This window comes from Ptychodera flava, chromosome 3 (genome assembly GCF_041260155.1).
Source record: "Ptychodera flava strain L36383 chromosome 3, AS_Pfla_20210202, whole genome shotgun sequence".
NCBI classification, from domain to species: Eukaryota; Metazoa; Hemichordata; class Enteropneusta; family Ptychoderidae; genus Ptychodera; species Ptychodera flava.
In genome coordinates this window covers 15576185-15596491 of record NC_091930.1, presented here as the reverse complement: position 1 = coordinate 15596491, position 20307 = coordinate 15576185, and the positions used below count along the sequence as shown (strand labels likewise).

General features: G+C 40.9%; 2 protein-coding genes across 2 annotated transcripts; both read left to right on the top strand.

The window, feature by feature from the left end:
* Positions 1–5972: 5972 nt before the first annotated feature.
* LOC139129616 (dentin sialophosphoprotein-like) lies at positions 5973–10190 on the top strand. Its single transcript, XM_070695276.1, has 5 exons — positions 5973–6114; positions 6854–6969; positions 7291–7392; positions 8177–8268; positions 8449–10190. Exons 2-5 carry the CDS (start codon positions 6865–6867, stop codon positions 9179–9181), a joined length of 1032 nt encoding a protein of 343 aa, XP_070551377.1. The 5' UTR covers positions 5973–6114; positions 6854–6864; the 3' UTR covers positions 9182–10190.
* Positions 10191–18573: 8383 nt separating this feature from the next.
* On the top strand, positions 18574–19293 carry LOC139127800 (uncharacterized protein F54H12.2-like). The gene has a single exon (XM_070693675.1). It carries the CDS (start codon positions 18574–18576, stop codon positions 19291–19293), a length of 720 nt encoding a protein of 239 aa, XP_070549776.1.
* Positions 19294–20307: the final 1014 nt, after the last annotated feature.

Genomic DNA, 20307 nt, shown 5'->3' with positions numbered 1-20307 from the left:
TATATTGTACCTCATTAATTATGCGCATAGCGAGCCAATAGAACTAGAGGTCTGATTTTTGGTATATAGGAATAACTTAGCAATACAATTATTATGACAAAATGTGACGTGACCTCAATGACCTTTGACCTCAAATATACATATTTGTCCACAACTCAGTAACCACAAGTGCTACACCCTTCATATTTGGTATGATGGGACACCTTATGACATCACATATTGTACTCCATTAATTATGTGCATATCTTATTTTGAGCGAGCCAATAGAGCTAGAGGTCTGATTTTTGGTATATAGGAATAACTTAGCAATACAATTATTATGACAAAATGTCACGTGACCTCAATGACCTTTGACCTCAAATATGCATATTTGTCCACAACTCAGTAACCACAAGTGCTACACCCTTCATATTTGGTATGATAGGACACCTTATGACACCATATATTGTACCTCATTAATTATGCGCATATCTTATTTTGAGCGAGCCAATAGAACTAAAGGTCTGATTTTTGGTATATAGGAATAACTTAGCAATACAATTATTATGACAAAATGTGACGTGACCTCAATGACCTTTGACCTCAAATATATATATTTGTCCACAACTCAGTAACCACAAGTGCTACACCCTTCATATTTGGTATGATGGGACACCTCATGACACCACATATTGTACCTCATTAATTATGCGCATATCTAATTCTGAGCAAGCCAATAGAGCTGGATGTCCGATTTTTGGTATAAAGGGATAACTATAGGGTAGAAATCTAAATATGCCCATCTAAATATTAGACATCTACCATCGAGAACAAAAGAAATTTGCTGTAATTTGAATATTAAAGGAGTCTAAGGAATTTCCACTATAAATAAAGAACCCCTGCCTCAAACTCCACAAAAGTTGCTCGACATATTTTGCCATTGTCATGCCATTGCTTCGTTTAATAACCAGTTAATCAAATGCCTAATTGACAGGAGGAAATTCAAGACCATATTTGAATAGTAGTATATATTGTCCTCAAAATTACTCTATCACAGCCCAAGTACTCATTGCCTTCAGCAATACTGCCTTGTTACTTTTGAAGTTATTGTCAAGTTTATTTCATATTTTGATTTCGCGGGTTATTTCATTATAATGTTTGTGACGAAAGATAAAATAAAATACATGAGATACTTCGCATACTCGGTTTTGTCCTCATCCATGTGTAAGGCAACAAAAACTTGAACTTACAGTGATAAAACAAAATTAGAAGTTTATAACTTAAGTTCAAATCGAAACTATTTTATTAATGTTCACAACGGGACTGAAAGGGAAGAAACTGCGAATACCATCCAAACGTTTGATGGCTATTGTAAAAGGTGTGATTGGATTGGTCATTCAAGATTTAACGTGCACTGCAGGAACACTCTGGAATCCAACAGTGGCTGGATGCACACTAGACACACGAAACATTAGTTTGCAACCATAATACACTGAATGTAAAGTAATTAGTTACGGTTTACTGTGGTAAAAACAGAAGCCCCTTTTTCTTTTGCCTAAAGCAAAAATACAATGTAAAAAGTAAATTTATTTTCTTTTTCAAACTTTCTGTTAAATTGTTGTGCGTTTTCCTAGTCTTTCAGTGATGTATATTGAATGGTTCCAAGATGATGTTTACCGTCAGTAGATCAGTACAGTTTAGTACAATTTATGCTAGCGTGATAGCAATGGACCTTAATGTAATTAAAATATCCTCATCTCAGACAAAACTGCCATGTTTTTTACCCAAAACTAACGTTTGGAAGTTTGAGTTTGAGTTTTTGAATGACAAACGTGTCAACACAATATGTGTGCAGCGATTATACAACAGACATTTGGCTGCTGTGACTTTTCGCACGGTATTGGTATAAACTATACCCCTTGCTCCCAAAATACAACGGGTTTCTTTCACAATGCTCACTTTATAATTGTCCTTGACTAATATAGACGTAAATACTACAAATAGAACAGTCGTTGCACACGCTCTTGAACACTTTTCACCATCGATATTTCATCAATCGATAAGCAGCTATTGTTCATAGAGGGAGCTACAGCTAACGTCTTAATCACGTTTTATTCTACGTATGTGTTTGTTACACTAAAGGTTGTCTGTGAATCTACCACTGCTATATACCAAGAGTTGAACAAATTCTCATTTCTTCTTCATGAAGAGGTATCACGTTTTCGCATTAAGTGCTTCCATGATGAAGTCTAATTCTAAAGGGCACGATGTAAAAACAGATCTCGGGACAGGAAGTCGAGTGGTCCTCCACGCACGTAATGTCAACATTATAAATTGCGCCCTCAACCTTTCTCTTGATATACAAACGTATATAGCATGGAATAACAGCCCAATATGTAGCATACTGGCTACACTTACACACGCTACCGGACCCATGGGGTAATAATTGTTGCAGCTACGTTCCGTCCGAATAAAGGAAAGATATTTGTAGAGTATCGTATTCAAAGACCATCAGAGCCTGGAAGCTCATAGTTGACCATTGACCATCGCAACCTTATTTATCCTCGTAATACACAAAAGAACGCCAGTTTTGGTACATAATTTTGATATTTTTCGTGATTGTAAGATTCTAATAAAACCATCTTGCAATACGTCTAACAGAGCATCTATAACGGAAAGAAATCATCATTTTTTGTGTCGGAGATTTGAGGATCCACAAAATGAACAGAATAATTAATAGTCAAAACAGAACTGAGGAGACTCTCACAAGGAAGACTAAGCCCCCCCCCCCCCTCATCAGAAATAATAGTGGAACCCATGTGGATAAATTGATAAAGCGGGTAAACATAAAAATGAGAATCGCATCGATGCCTCCCAACACCCAATGTCCGTCGCGGTGTCTATCCAAAAAGACTTTCATTTGTAATTGATGTTAGGTCTAGATTGAGATTGGCGATACGCGTTCTGATTTGTGTTCAATATAGCTGATCCGTTAATATTGGAAATCCAGAAATGAGAAGCATAATTTCATGTCATACGTCCTATTTTTTTGCTACTATCAGTGAACCTTGTGATTTTACATGTTATGTTTATCAAATACCATACCTGAATTCAATTAACCACTGAGTACAAGTGGCCTGCTTACTACACAAGGTACGTAATGATAAATAAATAAACTACACCGTTCGCTGATATCAGATTAAGCTGTACTAAATAAAAGGGTTACCGTTATTGTGCTTCAGGGCAATCATTGAGGGTCGTTCAGGGCAAACGTCCGGTGAGCTATCACTACTCATGCAATTTGGTTCATATGCACGTCACTAATTTGTCGATATAAGGGTCTGTCACTGCACATCACTTGTATTGGCCCAGGGAGACTTCCTAATGCTGAAGAACAGGTTTTTTTACTTAACAAGAGGATCTCAACTCAATTTTTTCCATTAACACAATTTCAATATCATCATAAGAATTTCACATAAATGGTTAGCAAACGTCCTCCTGTCATACGATTTTGAAACAAGGTATTACATTTTATAAAACTTATCATGAAATATGTTGTTTAGTAAACACCTTTGATTTGCGATGCATGAAGCTATTACATACAGTTACTTTGGAACAGAAAAATGTTGTCATTTGCCTTATAGTTTTTCTGAATCGATTAGATCACTCAGCGTGGCTGTCTATAAACACTTTAACTAGAAGTATAGCATGAATAGGCAACTATGTCAACTTATGATATTGATGAAGATTGTTAGGTCAATAGGCCCTGAAGATTGAAAACCTGAATATAAAATGCAGGCTGGAATCCTGGGCCCATATTCTTTTGTTGTTGCTGACAATAGCCTGTTAGTGTCATATGTATTAGCGACTGCTTTAGATTAGAGATATAACAAGATTTCTTCCTTTATCCAACGAGAATTATAATTGAATACAGCAAAGGTCGCACAATACAATAACAAATACCTCTGCCTAAGAGTTGTATGCATATGGTCACAAGTAATTATTACAAATTTTCAATAAATATTAAAAAAGACGCAATAAACACTCTCGGTTCAAATCGTGCTGTGTCCTCAAAAAAGGATTTTAACCAGCACCAATGTAACTTCGATATCTATTATGATGAGGGTTTACAAAATTTCTGGTTTAAAAGTCACAATTCAGAAAATAGTCTTTTTTGTTCTAAGTTTTTCTAGACTGAACATGTAAACTTGTATTGTAGTAAGTAACACTAATAAAAGTTAGAAAAATGAACAAATTAGTTAGAATGTAGCCATGCAGATAAGCTTACCATTTTTTATCATTATTACGGTAAATCCCAAGTCTCTTTTGCATGAAGAAATCTTCCCGAAACAGAATATTTTGATGAAAAATATCGATCTGCTTTTAAGCATCGTTTTGTTGCAAATGCCTTGTTTGCCTCACAGGAATATTCCAGTCCATGGCACCGTCATGGTGGCTGCAGTGAATTTAAAGATTGAATTGTATTATTGTAATACAGTTTTCTTCAAATTAGGTGGTTTTACCAGCTGCCCATAAAACGGTTTCGAAGCTTATGTGTGATTGTTTTCTACCATGTTGTACGTATAGTACTTAGTGTTGTCATCACATAGTGAAGACGTGGATACCTCAAAGCTTGCTATATTTATCGGATGAAGAAAGTGGGAAAAGCAACTTACAAGCTTAAGACAAAATGTCCCCTCTTTCGACGAACAATTATACAATTCCTTTATCACATATTAGAATAACGCGCTCTAAATAAATTAAGAGAACAAATAGAATGTTAGCACCATTACAAATAAAAGGAAATATTTTTCCAGAAGAAACCAAACAAAAACCAGCTTATGTTAATATACCTGTGTTTTGTCCGTGGGTTTTTTTTTGTTTTTTTTTGTTTTTTTTGTTTTTTTGGGTTTTTTTTTTGCTGGATGGCAGGTGGGATTTTCAAAAATCCAAGAACAGCAAACAAACACTTGTCTTTTAATGGCCTGAACACAACTAGCACGAAGTGGCTTTAAAATTAGCGACAGTATTTATTTGAAGGCTGTGTAGACTTTTGCTACAAACGCATTTCATAGCTTAGCTTTCGTTAGGGGATTGAAGTTGAAAAATCGTGGGGGTGGGGGTTAATCTGACAGTGTTAAATATAGGAACTCGAACAATAAACGGTGACAAGAAGAAGCCCGATGACGGATACAGCACGGGGCCTGCAGAAGAGATTGCGCAGGGTGGAAATTACGGAAAGCTATGACTGACTTAAGTGGTCTAATATCATGTTGTCCTGCAATTAATGTATTGTGCTTAGCATTCAATATGTTGTCCTGGGCATTCAGTACGTTGTGCTGGGCATTCGATATCTTGTGCTTGGCATTCAATATCTTGTCCTTGACATCTAATATGTTGTGCTGGGCATTCAATATATTGTGCTATGCATTCGATGTGTGGTGTTTGGCATTCAATGTATTGTCCTTGGCATTCAATATATTTTGCTTGGTATTCAATATATTGTGCTAGACATTCAGTATATTGCGCTGGGCATTCAATATTGTGCTGGGCATTTTGATATGTTGTCTTTGGAATTCAATATATTGTCTTGGGCATTTTATTTGTTGTCCTGGGCATTTGATACGTTGGTTATATAATGGTGATTACTTGTATACCCATGATGCGATAGTATTGGCTTGAGTTATTTTAGTTGTTCTTAGTGTTCTATTCATGCTAGTTTGTTTGTTTGTTTGTTTTTTTGGGGGGTGGCAATGTCGTCATATTTTTTCGCCTGTCGAAAAGGGAGGTCACAACATTTGATGCTGAAAGGAGGAGGTCTATCTACTTTTGAAAACTAATCACGCAAACTTGCCAGTAGTACATGAGACGGTATAGACCACTTTGGAAGTTAGGGGGTCTTTTTTTCATCACCTAGGAGACGTACTTTATTTCACATGCTAGGGGGCCTCATTTGTATACTACATATAAACATGGAGTATCTTCAGGGCCATGGCATTCGGTTGTGTTCAAGTGCGTCAGATGGTTTCAGTGCAGCAGTGCCGACCACACTAACAATGGATGACGCGTTGGATAATCGGACAAATTCTCAGTTGGCTGCCGCGTAATTTGCCCGGGCATACCAACACTGTCACTGTAAGTATTATTATGGATTTATTACGAGTGCTGGTGTGACGGTAGATCAGTCTGAGCATGCGTGAGGCTTACAACATTACGTCATTGCCTTAGCCTTTAGTCCCATGCGCGCGGCCAGATTTGACAGATTTTATCGTTCACTGGCAGAGTTCCAAAATCTAGATACTTTGTATCAAAGAGTGTTTCCTTTTAGGGTTGACTTTGACAATGAGTGTTTCCGTTTAGGGTTTAATCTTGACAAACATATGGACATGATCCGCCCAAAGTCTATAAACAGAGGTCAAATTATGAACTCTAGGTGCACTCAAGACCTTTGACACGGAGGTTAACTCCACCCCTTTTTTAAGGTAAATAGTAGCTTGTGTCTTTGTTGTTAGCTAAGCTTCATTAGTAATACTAGAATAAGTCAAAATGTTCATCGAAAAGACGTGCTTCGTGTACATATTAATTTGCTGGTCGCTTCCTCGCAGTTTTCCAGCGCTGACAGCGAACACAAGGAGTGACAGGTGCACTGTAGAGTAGTATATTCGCTTGTAGTTGATTTTCTGTGTCTTGATTTTGTGGTTTTTTTGGGGGGGGGGGTACGTGTGTGTGTGTCGCGCGGGGGTTGTCTGATGCACTGAAGTGACATTGTTTTATGCTCAATGCTGCCTGCATGTGATAAAATTGACGTAAACTCCATTCTTTCGAGGAATGTCTGTCTTATGTGTATTTTTTAATCTAATTTTTATTTGTACAGAATCTATAGACATGGACGCCGAGTGGGATGACCTGTCGCTGACAGATTCCCAGTGGGATACCGTGTTTGCCTCCGTCGACGCCGCTAGCACTGCAGACCAACACTATGAAAATAATGTGAGTATGTGTTTATATTCTACTGACGTATTCCCTTGTGCGTTGTGGTTGATTTTGTGAACCTGAGTGTTTGTCGGGCAGGGTTACCCGATGTGTCGAAGTGACATTGTTATGCTCACAATGCTGTCTACAGGTGATAAATTGTTTCGAATTTCTGATTAACGTTTGTTCAGTGTGCGTACGTTCATGGACACTGTCACTGAGTTGTGCAGCGTGACCTAGATCAAGTGTTTGAACTCAGAATGCTGCCTGCATGTGATAAATTGACGTAAACTCCTTTCTTTCGAGGAACGTCTGTCTGATGTGTAATTTTTTGTACAGAATCAAACCATGGACGTCGAGTGGGATGACTTGTCGCTGACAGATTCCCAGTTGGATACCGTATTTGCCGCCGCCGACGCCGCTGAAGACCAACAGTATAATGTGAGTGTGTGTTTATTTATCTACTGACGTATTCCCTTGTGCGTTATGGTTGATTTTGTGCATGTGTTTGTCGGGCAGGGTTGCCCGATGTGTCGAAGTGACATTGTTATGCTCACAGTGCTGTTTACAGGTGATAAAATTGTTTCGAATTTCTGATTAACGTTTGTTCAGTGTGCGTACGGTCATGGACACACTGAGTAGTGTAGTGTGACCTGGATCAAGTGTTTGTAAACATACATAGACGTGTCGACATATCAATTGAAGACATAACATCGCTCAGTTATGAAATGTTCTCAGGCATGTTTGATGTTGCCCCTCGCCCTCCAAGCTGTCTGTGATTTCCAATATAAATATAAAACAATTATTTCTTTAAACAAATGTAGAAATTTGTAATTTTGTATTCTCCCTCTGATGGTGTGAGATTAACAGTTCCCCCCCCCCCTGAATCTTTGCATATAACAATGCGCAGAACATTAACAGGAGTCTTGCCTGTATAGAGATAGATATGTACACTGAGGTACTACACTGTTGATTGTATGTCTATCTATGGATTCAGCAATTATTGGTGACCTGCTGATATTTAAGATAAACCGGTGTTCAGTCTAACCGTTCAGAGTAAACACAATATTCTTGTTCTATTTATTCTTTATCAGTATTTTGTGTGTGTGTCTCTCTGTTTTCATAAGAGTGGTCGCAGTATACAAATTTTTGTTTATTTTTTATTTTTTATTTTTTTTACTCATTCATATTGTACTGATTGTAATTACCTTTATCCCCTCTTTAGGACGTCAATGACTCTGTATGTGTGGATGATGATGATGATAATGATGATGATGATGATGATGAAGATAAAGTGGTCAATCGAGATCAATTGCGGTAAGTTATAATTTTCTACTTGCTCATTTCAAGTGATAGAAAAAGAGTAAACTGTATTCTTGACTAATGTATGTCCTGTATGTTGTGAACAATATAGTAATGTTTTGAAGTTTTCATTCATGGTGCGCCATTTCTGTAAATTATTATTTTTCTTACTTTTGTTTTATTTTTATTTTATAGACAAACAACAGCTAAGCCAAAGAAGCAATACATCAGGCTGAGGAAAAATCTTGTTCTGGTCAAGACAGCGTGGGATTTTCCTTGGGAAGAAGAAACCAACAGCAGTGAAGAAAACGGTACTGTGGGGTCAACATCAACATTAACTGGTAGTAGTAGAAGTAGTTGTAATAGCAGCAGTAGTTATAATTCTCATAGCAGTTGTAATAGTAGCAATAGTTATAATTCTGATAGCAGTGATAGTCATAGTTCCCATGATAGTGATAGTACTGATAGTCATTATAGTGATAGCTCTAGTTCTCAAAGCGAAGATATTTATAGTTGTAATAGTGATCATAGCCACATCACAGAAAGCCACTCCTACATTCCTCATTCCCCCTCAAATATTCAAGATACTCAGCCGTTCATCCAATTCTTCTGTCCCCATGAATACCAAGAATTTAATACCAAATGGCAGGCCCTCCTCTTAAATAATCATCCGCCTTCCACACAAAGTTCTTCCCCCTCATCACATCCAACACGTCAGATTGGCGGGGGGTCAACGGATGACCTGCCGTCAGAAGATTCACCATCAGATGAAGACAGCGGCGCAAAGTATTACAGCATCATACGTGTCCGTGAACGACAAGTAAAGAAATTCAATGCTACAGCTCATGACTACGAGATACAATTCAATGACATCCAAACCGGTGCGTGGCTTCGTGCAAGTGATGGTAGTACTACAAGATGTGTTTGAGAGTATTATTAGTCGACTCACCCATGGCATCTCTCCCAGGGACAGAGTACGCATTACACTTGAAAGTCCGTCCCTTCCCTATCAAATCTGGTTACCTTTTCCCCTGTTCAAGAACTGACTGTGGACAGAGTGTTGGGCGAAATTGAACGTGTCCTGCAGTCCTATGAAGAATTCACCCTAGATGAGAATGTTTCTATCAACTTCATTCATGTGCACATGCCTGTTGGAGCGGGAAAGAAGTGGGGATGGAGACCTATCAACATAGCCCGTCGCCTCAAACTGATGAAAAGTATCATTCGCATCACTAATACCGATGAATTATGCTGTGCATGAGCGATAGTTACAGCAACAGCCCACATCAACCGTCACAGTGATCCAGGATGGAACTCTGTGCGACAGGGACGACAAGAGCAGACAATACGTGCATCCGAACTCATTGCCAAAGCAGGTATTTCATCAGGGCCATGTGGACATGAAGAACTTGACAAATTACAAGCTGTCCTTCCATCGTATCGAATCCATGTTATTTCAGATGAGACGTCGGGTTCACTTGCTTATCAGGGAAAGACCACCGCTGAACACAATATTTACCTGTACCATCATAACAATCACTATGATGTCATCATGTCAATGCCTGCATTTCTACAGAGAAACTACTACTGTCACCATTGTCACAAAGGGTACCAAAAAAAGCATGATCACATCTGTGAAGTTTTCTGCAAGTGTTGCTATGTTCCATCTGTATGTCCAGCAACAGATAGTCAGGTCTACTGCCAAGATTGTCATCGCTACTTTCGAGGTCAACAATGCTTCAACAACCATAAACACCTGGTCCCCTCGCTCAATATGCAACATGTCAAATCATTCGTCGCTGCAAGTTGTGTGGTGTAACCATCAATTGGGAAAACAGAAAGAAAGATAATGACCACAATGTGGTGAAAAATACTGCAGAGTATGTAGACTGTACCAAGACAGTGACCATTTATGCTACATCCAGCCCATCCACGTGAAAAAGAAGAAGAAGAAGTCCACCAGAGATAGTATTCATGACGATGATGTTGACTTATTCGACTTTGAAGCTGAAGAAGGAGACGAAGAGGACAGTGAAGAAGAGATGAAGTACTATTTCTTTGATTTTGAATGTACCCAAGATGGGGGCGTCCATGTACCCAACTTGTGCATTGTCCAGTCCGAGTCATGTTCAGAGCAGGTGTTCTATGGTCCTAACACCAAGCAAGAGTTTTGCGATTGGGCACTCACAGAAGAAAACGCCGTCAGTACTTTCATCGCACACAATCTGCAAGGTTATGACGGACAATTCATACTGCAATACTGCCATGAAAACAACGTTCAACCTGAAGTCATCATCAATGGAACCAAAATCATGCGCATCTTCATCCCCAACTTAAACATCAAGTTCATTGACTCTTATAATTTTCTACCTGTGGCTTTGGCTCAACTTCCTGACATGTTTGAGCTGAATGAACTGCACAAAGGCTACTTCCCCCATTTCTTCAATACAGCAGAGAATCAAGATTACATCGGTCCTCTCCCAGATTCCAGATACTACGGCCCCGATGGTATGAAAACAGCATGCGAGAGAGAAATTCCTAAAGTGGTTGTGAAGACGAAAGATTGAAAAACCGCCCTTTCAACCTGAGACAAGAGCTCGAAGACTACTGCAGAAGTGATGTAGACATCCTGAGGAGAAGTTGTTTGAAATTTCAAGACATATTCAAACAACAGAATGGTGTAGATCCGTTCAGAGATTGTGTGACTATCGCATCAGCCTGCAATGTCGTTTTACGCAAGAATTTTCTCAAGAAAGATACCATCGGGGTCATTCCAGACCATGGGTACATCCAACGAAGAAATCAATCTGTCATTGCATTGCAGTGGTTAGAATGGATTACATTCAAGAATGATGTCAACATCCAGCACGTCCACAATGGAGGTGAGAAGAAAATTGATCGCTATTGGGTAGATGGGTATGATGAAGAAAGCAACACAGTATATGAGATGCATGGTTGCTACTACCATGGCTGTCCTCGATGCTATGAAGACCATGACATTGTCAACACTAAAGTCGAGAAGACGATGGCAGACCTTTACCAAAGTACCCAAGATAAGATGCGATTTCTACGTGCCATGGCTTTAGAGTGATCGAAAAGTGGGAGTGTGACTTCAAGAAAGAAATTCATGAAAACCAAGAACTGCAAGAATTCGTCAAGTCACTTGACCTACAGGAGCCCCTTCATCCACGAGATGCATTCTTTGGCGGTAGAACCAATGCCACTACACTATACCACGAATGTGTTGATGATGAAGAAATTCACTACGTGGATTTCACCAGCCTTTACCCCTACGTCAACAAGTACTGTAAGTACCCTATCAAACATCCGAAAGTCCGCACCAAGAACATTGTACTCCCCGTTCAATCATACTTTGGTCTGGCGAAATGTCGAGTTCTGCCTCCTCGAAAAACTCTACTTTCCTGTTCTCCCCCTCCGAGTGGAAAAGAAGCTGATGTTTCCCCTTTGCAGAAGTTGTGCAGACACCAAACAACAGTCACCATGTGAGCATAATGACGAACAGCGGTCCTTCGTGGAACTTGGACAACACCCGAATTAGCCAAAGCTGTCGAGAAGGGGTACAAGATCATCAAAGTGTTTGAGGTATGGCACTACAGAGAAAGAGAAGTGTACAACACAGAATCGCACACAGGTGGGCTCTTTACCGATTACATCAACACTTTCTTAAAGTTGAAACAAGAGAGTAGTGGTGGCCTTCATGGTGTCAGACAGAAGATGACCAAGATCGGTACATCCGTGAGTACTATGACAGAGAGGGAATCCTTCTTGACAAGACAAAGATTCACCGAAATCCAGGCCAACGAGCATTGGCAAAACTAATGCTGAATTCTATGTGGGGCAAGTTTGCACAACGCAACAACTTTCCACAGCTGCAGTATATCAAAGAACCTGCAGAACTCTTCCGCCTGCTTACAAGTGAACAACACATTGTCAACAACTTGTCTTTCGTCAATGACGACATGGTTGCTGTTCAACATACGCTTCGGGATGAATTTGTCGAGGGGGCTGTCAACACCAATGTTGTCATCGCTGCATTTACCACTGCCTATGCTCGTCTGAAGTTGTACGATCTCCTTGAGGCCATTGGTGAACGGGTCTTGTACTTCGACACTGATTCAGTCATCTTTGTCAGCAAACCAGACCAGTATGAACCACCTCTTGGTGATTACTTGGGTGATCTCACCAACGAACTGGATCCTCCCAGCAATTTCATCACCAAGTTCGTGTCAGGGGGAGCTAAAAACTACGCCTTCTGTCTAGCACAGCCCGACAGGAAAGGTAACACCACTCTGTGTAAAGTCAGGGGAATCACCTTAAATTACCGCAACAGCTTAGACGTCAACTTTGATGCCATCACTCGTCTTGTCACCACCTGTCCAACATCAACTGTCACTGTGAATGACCCATCAAAATCCGACGTGTTGGATGTAATGTAGTATCCAAAAGCGAAAGTAAAAAGTATGCCCTAGTTTATGATAAAAGAGCTCTGATTGGAAATTACAAAACTCTTCCCTACGGTTATTAAATTGTACATTGTATTGAACCCCCCCCCCCAAGAAATATCAATTAATGAATGTCACTAAATATTTGGCAAATGTTTTCTAGTATTTCAAAACATTGTGTTATCAAACTAGTTTTGAATGCTTTGTCAGAAAAAGGTATTGTATTTTGCAATTCAAGAGGTTTTAAAGATCTCATTTAAAGAAAATTTTAAGAATTGTCAATGTTTATACTTAGGCATGAACTCATTGTATTTTAGTATTGCATTTCAAGTTGTTTGAGGAGGCTAATGTAAAGAATTTTAGTGAAGCTGTTTTCACAATGCTCGTGTGTTTCAGCAATCAATGAATCTATTGTATAAATCCTATTCAAAAAAAAATGTCAAACTTGTGATCTTGTATACAGGTAGTTTTGGCAATTTAAAGAAAAAAGAAATCTGATCATTCTGTTTATTAGAGTTGTAAATTTCATTCATTTTTAAAGTCTTGAAATGTATGTGTTTGAATTTTTGAGAAAAGAAGTTTTGAAATGAAATTTTGCAAATGAAAGAGATAAGAATGTACATTTTACTCCATGAAACTTTAGATATTGACTTTGGATTTGTTTTCGCGTTTTTTGAGAGAGAGAGTTCAAATAATCTGTAGATCTCAACTTTCATCTTTAAAAACTTTTTATATGTGAACCAAACAAAAGTTCCTGATTAATCTTTTTGTAAAGTAATAAACTGACATCAATTGAGTTTATTTTAAATGATTCAGAGGCTGGTTTGAATTTATTTGTGAGTGTTTATGTGTAAACATTTGTTGAGTGAGGAAGTATGTTTGTATGTGTGTGTGTCCCATTGCCCCGAAGGCCAAAAAGTGGGCCCTACTGCCCCGAGGGCCACCTAGGAAGATCGGTCTTTGTCGATGAATGAGATCACACTTTCCCTGTTTATGGACTCCCTCCACCCGTCTTGACCCTTTGAAGGCCCCTCAGCCCCTCGGGCCTTATTTTGCCCTCCCTCTGTCAAGAAATGAGAACATCCTTTCTAGTATAAGCTCGTACCATTTTAGAGTAAGGCTCATTTGACGTGATGGGTCTCATTCTGCAAACACTCTTGAAGCTGATCATCAATAATCGAGATTTCTCCAATCCTATGTTCTTCCTGTATTTGTGTGTGCTGCCATACATCATCTATGATAAATTTTTCAAAAGGAAGCCAGTCTCATGTTATGAAAACATTGATCTGAGTGGAGAGATTGACTGAAAGGAAATCAACCAAAAAGTCCCATCACGGTGAAGATCAAGTTGGTCAACTTGGTATACCATGCCACGAATGCGAAAGAACTGTCCTTACCCTGGTTGTCATGCAAACATCTCGTAAGACTGGCAAATCATCTCACACAGTGCATAATATTGAAGATAAAGTTGAAAGACAGAGATTTTTGAAACTGGCCAGACAATCTGACACTCATCAATTGATGTGCCAGTTGATACGAATCGTTCGTCTTCTGTCTGAACAACATCAATCAAGTCAATCATAGATGCAAGACTACAACATCCATTCACTGCTCTCATATGTGGACCCACACAGTCAGGCAAAACTGAATTCGTCAAACGACTGCTGAAGGAACGGGAAACTATGATTTTTCCGTCACCTGAGTGTATTGTCTGGTGCTATGGAGAATACCAACCTGCCTATACGGAACTGGCTGCCCTTATCCCTAGCATTCATTTTGTTGAAGGCATTCCTGAAGAGTTGGACAGTATGTTTTCCCCTCACCAATCCAACTTATTGATTATTGATGATCTGATGTCAGAAACTGGAAATGACAAGAGAATTACCAATCTGTTCACCAAAGGTTCTCATCATCGTAATCTCTCTGTCATGCTTATCTTACAAAATCTGTTTCATCAAGGCAGAGAGACTCGAACCATGAGTCTGAATTCACATTATCTGGTCTTGTTTAAAAATCCAAGAGACGGATCACAGATCACTCATTTAGCCAAACAAATGTACCCAGGACACACCCGTTTCATCCAAGAAGCTTTCACGATGCCTCTCGTGAACCATATGGTTATCTCCTCATTGACTTGAAACCCAACACACCGGAAGTCCTTCGCCTGCGCACGAACATCTTTCCAGGAGAGACTGCCTTTGTTTACGTCAGGAAAACATAAAATAGACATGATGACATGAAATGCCATCATTTCATCATGTCTCAGCGAATGAGAAAACATGCTCATTTTCTCTCTGTGTTAGCCAGGGGCAATCCAAAGCAACAGAGGGGGATCATCGAGGGAGCCAGTAACGATTTAATCCATTGTCTCTGTGAATGTTGTCTGAACATTCTTCGGGGAAGTGTTCCACTGTCATCTGCTCAAAAGAAGAAATTGAGCAAATACAAACATCATCTTCGCACACTGTCAAATAAAAGGCTTCAACATCAAAGAAGAAGAAGACACTTGTACAAAGGGTATATTTCTCTCAGCCATCATAGGGCCTGTGCTGTCTGTGTTGGGAAGTCTCCTCTTTAAGTGAATTGTCACCATGCCCATGGAACATGCCAAGAAGATGGCACTTGTGCCACAGGAATTACTAGATACCATACAACTACAGCAGAATCAAACAACAAACCCTGTGACGAAGATGCTGTCCTCTCTCGATCGGGAGATGCAACAAATCTTGGAAAGAGAAGACATCACCGATGATGAAAAGGCAAAACTGTACCAACAGACTCTTCAGCAGTACAGGGCTTACATTGATAAAAGGAAGGAACCTGTTCAAATCAGCATCCTCCCCTCTGAAACTTCAACGGGTACCACTACCGCTGTGTTTTCTTCAGGGTCTCCATTAGCTAAGGGCACGGAAGAGGAAGGCATAGACAAGCCAAAGCCCTTGGGTAGTGTGGAGCAGGATGTGATGGAAAGTGTGCCAAAATCCCTCCGACGAAAAGCACACTTGCTCCTTCAGAAAGTGAAACAGCATGACTCCGTGGATTGGAATGAGAAAGGGGAATTAACGTACGACGGCAACCCCTTACCTGGAACTCATATGGTAGACCTCATCAACGACACCTTACGTCGGAGGAAACCTTCACTCCTAGAGGGTGGCAACAATTTGCCCGAGTGCTGTCTGACATGAATGTACCCCAAGATCTGATTGGCAACAAGGAAAGATGGAACTGGATTCAGTCTCAGCGAAAATCAAAAGGATTGTTTCAGCCAAGAGGTGATGATGATGAAGACGGTGATCATGGAGTATTTGCTGGACAATCATCCGCCAAAAAGAAAAAGATAAGGAGGGAGATACGTCCTGTCATTTCAACCGCTGGAAGACCGCAACATCGACCATCCATGACAGGGAATTGGCTCAACTTTTAAAACATCACTCGACAATTTGATGATAGTCATTCCAAAGGAGACCTCTGTCATGGAGTGTTGTCCACCTTCTCTATCCCTTGGCGATGTCCTCAAACGGGTGAGGTGCCTCTGTGCATGCTGCTCTGGATCCATCGTCATCAAACATGAAACCTGTGACGAAATTGACGGACTTGGATCAGCACCTAAGCCAGGTGTATTACGATCCAAGTCATTCCGCAAGTTTTGGAGGAATCGATGCTGTTTACCGTGCTGCAAAAGAGGAGGGAATAAAGACCACCCGTCAGAAAGTGAGAGAATGGATGCAACATCAGGACACTTACACATTACACAAACCAGTGAGGTGGAAGTTTCCAAGGGCTAGAGTAATTGTCGGTGGAATGGATCAACAGTGGCAATCTGATCTTGCGGATGTCAGTTCACTAGCAAAATACAATTCAGGGTTCCGATACATCCTCACCTGCATTGATATTTTATCCAAGTATGCCTGGGCCATTCCCTTGAAAGACAAACGAGGAGCCACTTTGGTGGCAGCGTTTGAACAGATTTTGAAGACTGGACGAAAACCAGAAAAACTACAAACAGATCAAGGCAAAGAATTCGTGAACCACCTATTTCAGAAATTTCTGAAGAGTGAAGACATTCAATTTTTCACCACCGGAAACGAAACCAAAGCTTCTGTGGTTGAACGTTTCAATCGTACCCTGAAAATTAAAATTTGGAAGTACTTAACCCGAAACAACACCCTAAAAACTACCTATCGGTGCTTACATTAACACTTTGCATAGCAGAATCAAGAGAAAACCAGCGTCTGTCAACAAGACCAACGAAAAAGAAGTCTTGGATACTCTGTACAGTGACTATGAACACAAAACGGTGAAATTCAAATTCAGTGTGGGAGAACAAGTGAGAACCAGCAAAAATAAATGTATGTTCAAGAAGGGTTACCTGCCAAATTGGACAGAAGAAATCTTCACTGTGTCGAAAAGGATCTCAAGTCGACCACACCTTTACAAGCTGAAAGATTTTGATGAGGAGGATTAGAAGGTACTTTCTATGACAAGAACTACAAAAAGTCGTCAAGAAAGAGGACGACGTCTTCAGAGTGGAAAAAATACTCAAAACAAGAAAGAGAAAGGGCAAGACTGAATACCTGGTCAAGTGGTATGGTTGGCCATCCAATTCAATAGTTGGGTCAGGGATCTGGCAAAACTATAAGAGGGATGACTCTGTTCGGAGACTCACAGTCTGATCCCCACTTTCATCATGGCTGAACATCCGTTTTTCATGACACTACCGAGCAGTGCATCGATGGATGTTTTCCCAGACAATGCAGTGACAGGCTACACTGTGAAATTACCCAAACACATTTCTCTGCGGGGCAACTGGGAAGTGGCCTTGATGGACATACACTACCCTTTCTCTTGGTACAATGTGGTCGAGGGCAGAAACGTGCTGGCGTACGAAATTCAAGACCATAGGAAAAACACTTGTCAAAATACCTGCAGGTTACTACGATGATTTTGGAAGTATACTGACCACTCTGAGAGAGCAAGGTTTACCCGACAACGTCCAATTGACATTTGACCCGGTATCAAGAAAAGTAACCGCTGATGTGAGTGAGGGTACCAGCCTCTACTTTCTACCAGGTCTGGCTGAAATCATGGGATTTTATCCCAATACCATCTTGAGGCAGAAGAACGATGCACCTTTCATGTTCAGTGTTCCAAACCTCTCTTCTCTGTATGTGTATTGCGACCTAGTGGACGACCAGTTGGTGGGAGATACCTTTGCACCCCTGTTGAGAATAGAAAATGTGGAAGGGATCCATGGACAGATGATCAACCGCACCTTCCACACGCCATACTTTCTTCCCCTGAGAAACCGTGAATTTGATACGGTAGAAGTCTACATAAGAGACGACATGGGTCAGAAAGTGCCATTTCAAGGTGGGAAAGTGATCGTGACACTAGCCTTCAGAAAACGACGCCCTACACTATTGTAGCCTGAACCATGCCGTATAGACGTAAAATCTATGAAAGCAATCCGGCCACATACAAGAAGTTTTATTTGGATCAGGTGGGAAATGGAGCATCGTTCCAGGGGGCAGCCGTGCAGAGAGGATATGGCTTGGGCGGTATTTTAGGAGGCCTCTTCCGTGCAGCCACACCACTGCTCAAACAAGGTGCCAAAGTCTTAGGGAGACAGATGTTGAAAACGGGACTCAACATTGCAGGGGATGCACTCAGTGGACGTAACATCAAGCACTCGGCAAAACGACGGTTGATGGAAGCCGGGAAACAGTTGATGGCAGCAGGGGTTCCAGATACTCAGTTCCCCAAGGCGGCGGTAGTATAAAACGTAAAACTCCGAAACGAAGAGTCATTTCCTCCAAAGCCAAGCGAAAGAGAAGATCTCCTGACATTTTTGACTAACATGGCATTTCTTCACGAACACTCCTGCGAGTGCACCAAGAGTGAACTTGACTTGTTCACAGTTCCTCCAACGCAGACCAGTGTGGAAGAGGGACAATGGGAAGAAGTGCATCCCCTGACCCACATTGTGGAATCGGGACCCATCGAATTTGTGATTTCGGGTTCAGGGGAAGACTACATCGATCTGTCCTCGACACTCCTTCTGATCAAGGCCAAGATTACAAAAGTTGATGGTACTAACCTCGGTGCAGATGCAGCAGTGGGTCCCGTCAACTTGTGGCTGCATTCACTGTTCAGCCAGGTGGATGTACACCTCAATGGCAAAATGATATCCAACCCTTCCCCTACTTACCCCTACCGAGCCTTGTTGGAGACCTTGTTGAATTATGGTAAGGAGGCCAAAGACACCCATATTGGTTCAGCCCTCTTCTTCAAGGACTATCACTTGAAAATGGACGAAGTGGACCCCACTAAAGAAGGTGGAGAAGTGAACAAGGGACTGAAAAACCGATATGCCTTCACGTCGGGCAGTCAAGTTGTCGATATGGTAGGACCCATCCATTCGGATCTCTTCTTTCAGCCCAAGTATCTAATGAATGGTGTCGAATTACGTCTCAAACTCAATAGAAGCAAGAATGCCTTCTCCCTTGTGAGCTCTGCAGAAAATCCAGGCTTCAAAGCTGTAGTCACCGAAGCCACACTACTGATGAGCAGAAAATAAAACTCAGTCCATCGGTACAGCTGGGTCATGCAGAAGCTTTAAAGCAGGGACCGTCCAAATATCCCATACATCGTTGTGTGATGAAGGTTCTGTCTATTCCTGGAGGCACCATGTCCTTCAACAAAGACCACATCTTTCTGGGACAGCTACCTAAACGTGTGGTCTTGGGTCTGGTGGACAACGATGCCTTCAACGGTTCATACAAGAAAAATCCTTTCAACTTCAAACATTACGACATGACGTCGCTGGTCCTTAATGTCAGTGGAAAGCAAGTTCCGAGCAAACCCCTGAAACTGGACTTCACCAAAGCAGGTGGTCAATCATTCATCATGGCCTACTATTCCCTGTTTACTGGGACTAATAAAATAGGCAGGGATGAAGGAATCAACATCAATCGCTATGAATACGACAATGGATACACACTGTTTGCATTTGATCTCACACCAGACTTGTCTGCCGACGGAGGACATTTGAACCTGGTCAAGAAGGCAACCTGGGCATCGAACTGCAGTTCAGACAAGCCCTGCCAATTACTGTGAATTTACTGGTGTATGGCGAACTGGATAACATCATTGAAATCGACAGAGACCGCAACATCCTCTTTGATTACTGAAGTTGATTCCTCGACTCCAGTGAAAGATGGACACGTTAAAGTTGAAAGAGATCTTGAGTACAGATCGATACACTGCATCATCTTTTGGCGGGGTGGAACCATCAGACCGATTGCCTAAGACCAGACTAAAGTCCTATCCTGCTGCCTTTGTGGCCAATGTGGACCCAAGTACCAAACCAGGGAAACACTGGGTAGCTTTCTACTTTGCCGATAGCAACCGTGGTGAATATTTCGATTCGTACGGACGTCCACCCAACAGGACACCTTTCAAGGCATTCCTCAACAGGAACTCTCTCGACTGGATCTATAACAGACAAAGGCTCCAGGGCCTCTTTCTTCAGTGTGTGGACAATACGTCCTTTACTATCTGCTACATCGTTGCCGGGGATGGTCCATGTCGA